Source organism: Vombatus ursinus, unplaced genomic scaffold (genome assembly GCF_900497805.2).
Source record: "Vombatus ursinus unplaced genomic scaffold, bare-nosed wombat genome assembly UNPS02010394.1, whole genome shotgun sequence".
Classification (NCBI taxonomy): Eukaryota; Metazoa; Chordata; class Mammalia; order Diprotodontia; family Vombatidae; genus Vombatus; species Vombatus ursinus.
In genome coordinates, this window is record NW_020950172.1 from 6,390,100 (window position 1) to 6,393,569 (window position 3,470).

The 3,470-nt window shown below is 60.9% G+C and overlaps 1 protein-coding gene across 1 annotated transcript; it reads right to left on the reverse strand.

Annotated features, from left to right (window-relative positions):
* Positions 1-2,326: 2,326 nt before the first annotated feature.
* On the reverse strand, positions 2,327-3,220 carry LOC114037478 (tetraspanin-7-like). The gene has a single exon (XM_027854378.1). The coding sequence runs from the start codon at positions 3,071-3,073 to the stop codon at positions 2,327-2,329; it is 747 nt and encodes a 248-aa protein (XP_027710179.1). The 5' UTR covers positions 3,074-3,220.
* Positions 3,221-3,470: the final 250 nt, after the last annotated feature.

Genomic DNA, 3,470 nt, shown 5'->3' on the forward strand with positions numbered 1-3,470 from the left:
TAACGGTGTTCCCGTCCTCACGCACCTTACAACACTTTCACCAGTGGAGAGATGGATTACAGATGTATGATCCCATTTTACAGGTGAGAAAACTGATTTGCCCCAGGGTCACATTGGCAGAAAATAAGTAGGGCAGGACTCAAACCCAGGCCCCGTGAGGGGTGGGAGGCTATCACATGGAAGGAGCATGGGCTTCGTCCTGCATGTCCCCAGGGGCCAGAACCAGGAGCAGGAGGGGAAAGTTACAGCTTGAGGCTTGAGCTCAGGACCACTTTCTTTCTGCGGATGGATGCTGGGGTTCTGTGACTCTGGTCCCCCTCTCCTTACAGCTACGAGCTCACTGGAGATGCAGACCTCATGACTCCCAGCTAATGAATAAAACGGGAAGGGAGGCGGGGTGCTACGGTCGGGCTTGGAGTTAAAAGACCCGAGGCTGAGTTCCAGACCCAGCCCTGACACGGAGGCCAAGTTACTTCTGCCCTCTCCACCTCGCTTTTCTCATACATAGAATGGGTGCGTCGCTGGACTTGGTCTTCGTGGCCCCCACAACTTCTGAATATCATCCTCTCCTCTGACCTCTGTTTTCATCCTTATTCCAGTTTGTTCTGTGACTCAGAGAAAGTCACTGCCCTTCTCTGGTTGTCCTCTTTCCCACCCATCCATTGGGACAGGGATGTGGGCTTGTTCTTGGCCTTTCCCTAGGAGATAACTGCTTTGTTATCCCCATTTTATAGATGAGGAAACTGAGGCAGAAGCTGAAGTATTAGCCCAAATGAAGTCGGGGGTGGAGGTGGGTATAGGAGGATGGGCTTTGAGGAGCCCCTGCAGAAAGGATAAACGAGGTCAGTCCTCAGGAGGTGCCCAGACCCGATGGCTGAGGACTGGGGCACAGAGATGACCGAACCTTTGGGGAAGTTGGGGGCCACTGCCAGCTTAGGACAGAGTCCTGCCCATAAGTAAAGGAGAAAGCCAGTAGAGAGCAGCCAGAACCATCCCAAATTGACAGGGGGCAGCAAAGAAACTGGGGTCAGAGGAGCTGGGTTCAGATTCTGCCTCTACTCCTAAAGTGGCTTTAGACAAGTGTTTGCCCCCTTGGGGCCCCAGCTTCTCCCATGTGTGCAACGAGGTGGTGAGACGCTGGGACCTCTTAGATCCTTGCCAGCTCTGAGGCCTGTAATCCTGCACAATGAGGAGATGGGTGGGCTGGGGTTGAGGAGGAGAAGCAAAGATGGCACAAGAGCCTTGCAGCCAGACGCCCCCTTGGAGCGGGCCACCGGGGAAGCGGGCCATCGGGCACAAGCTTCCACACCGGTGATAGAGGGGAGGACCAGAGGAGGGGACGTGTGGGCCTGCTGCCCGGTCAGCCAGAGGAGAGGCACGTTCCCGGGCCCTGGGTGCAGGGCTGCTGGGGGAGGGAGAGTCACCGCTCACTCAACTGAGACACTACAGAGAGTGTTCTTTTGGCGGTCCTCCGCCTGGAGCCCAGGGTATGGAACCTTCCGGAATAGCCAACACGGCACGCGTGTGCCGTGAACTGGGCCCCGTAGAGCGGGGACAAGAGGTTAGCTGCTGGAGCCGTGGAAGATGCCTCCGGGCACCCACACACCTCACACACCTCTCTCCATTGAGAGGGGCCGAGGTCAAGGCTTGAGGCAGAGGGAGGCCGGCTGACCTCGGCCTCAGCCAGAGCTCCCTGCAGCTTCCACTCACTGCTGGTGGGAGCGGGCAGGGCACTGGTGGCCGGTGGGTTGTGAGGCTTTGAGGACACAGCTCAGAGGCCTCACACTCTAGGCTGTCCCTTCCCCAAGCCCGTAAATACAGACCTGGGAGAAGGCGAAGGGGTCTTTGGAGAGTCCAGACAGTCAGAAAAGGAGGAAGGCTTCGGGGACAACAAAACCTCCTCCCTGGACGTCAGGCAAAGCTGGGGCGGGGAAGCTCTGGCCAGCCCTGCCCTCCGGCTCTCCATGTCCACGTCCTCTCCGTGCTCCCCTCCGGTCCTGTCTCCATCACTGGGTGCTCTCTGGGCTCCAGCCCAGTCTCTGCCCCCAGCCCTGGGCTCACCAAGAGCCAGAGCTGGGGAGCTGCCTCCAGTGTCCTGCTGAGGGTGGCTGGCCTGGGCGACATGGGTTCTGGAGGATCCTCAGCCCTCGGGGCGCAGGGCAGGAAAGGAACAAAGAAGGCGGGCCAGAGGAACACCAGCTGGGCTCCGGGGCGTGCTGTGAGGGCTGGACTGGATGAGGCTCTTTCCTGGGTGAGATGAGTTTATAAGGGAGACAGGGCCAGGCCTGGAAATGGAGGTGGAACGGGGGAGGGGGCAGGGTGGGCCTCAGGGCTCAAGGGGGACAGCAGGGACAGCAGGGATCGGGTTCTCCAGGGAATGACTCTTTGGAGTCTCCGCAGCGGTCATTCGGGCAGCCAGAAGGCAGGCCAGTACGACCCCTACCACCTGCAGGGCCCCCAGGCCCAGCGCAGCCACTGCAATGAAGGCCATGTTGTCAGCCACAAAGTCACTGGCTTTGGAGAAACAGCCATCAGAAGCCACAGCCCTGGCCCCCTGCTGGCAGTCCGTCTGGCCTCGGCAGCAACTGGGGGGCAGAGAACCATTACCCCGGGCCCAGGGTGAGTCCAGCCAGTCCCGGTAAGTGTCTACCCCACAGCACCCGAGTCCCCGCTGCAGGGCGTCCAAGCTGGCATCGCCCCTCCCTCCAGCCCCATAACCCCACAGGGCCTCCCACAGGCCTGCCCGGAAGCCCTGGGCCAGCTCGTTCTGGTAGCAAAGCCCTGAAAGGCCGGCAGCAAGGCCAGCTCCCAGGGACATCAGCTGGATGGCTGCAGATGCCCGGAGCAGGCCCCGGTGCTCACTGGCTGCCCCTCCTCCAGCCAGGCCTCCCCAGAGCAGCCCTGCAGCCCCAGCAGCAAGCAGGAGGGAGGGGGCACTGGGGGCCCCTCGGGCAGACAGGACCAGGTACCTTCCCAGCGCCATCTCAGCCCACAACCCAAGGGTCAGCATCGTTAGGCCAGCTGCCCCAAAGACAAAGCTGAAGGCCAGCACGGAGAGCTTCAAGAGGGCCATGATCCCTGGTCTGACAAGGCGTCCAAACCTCCGGACCCTCAGGGCCCCAGCCCCCAGGCTGTCCCCACTCCTCTGGGCTCCTTTGGCTCCCCACAGCTGACACCCTGGACACCTGCCCCTATCCCTGTCTGCTCCTCTGTCTCTGAATCTCAGGGCAGGGCCCCACGGGTGGCAGGGGATAAATGTAGGCACTGGGGGGGGCTGGGCTCAGTGCTGGTCAGTGGTGGGGCCCTGGGGAGAGGGCCAGCCAGTCCTGTTCCACGTCCTTCCTTCCTCTCCCCCTCCTCCCACCTTCTGTCCCTCCTCCTCTCCGGTGAGAAGGCGCTCACCACCTCTGGAGGCAGAAAAAAGGCTCAGCTTGTTCTGTGAGATCCCAGGGGGAAGAATGGAGAGAAAT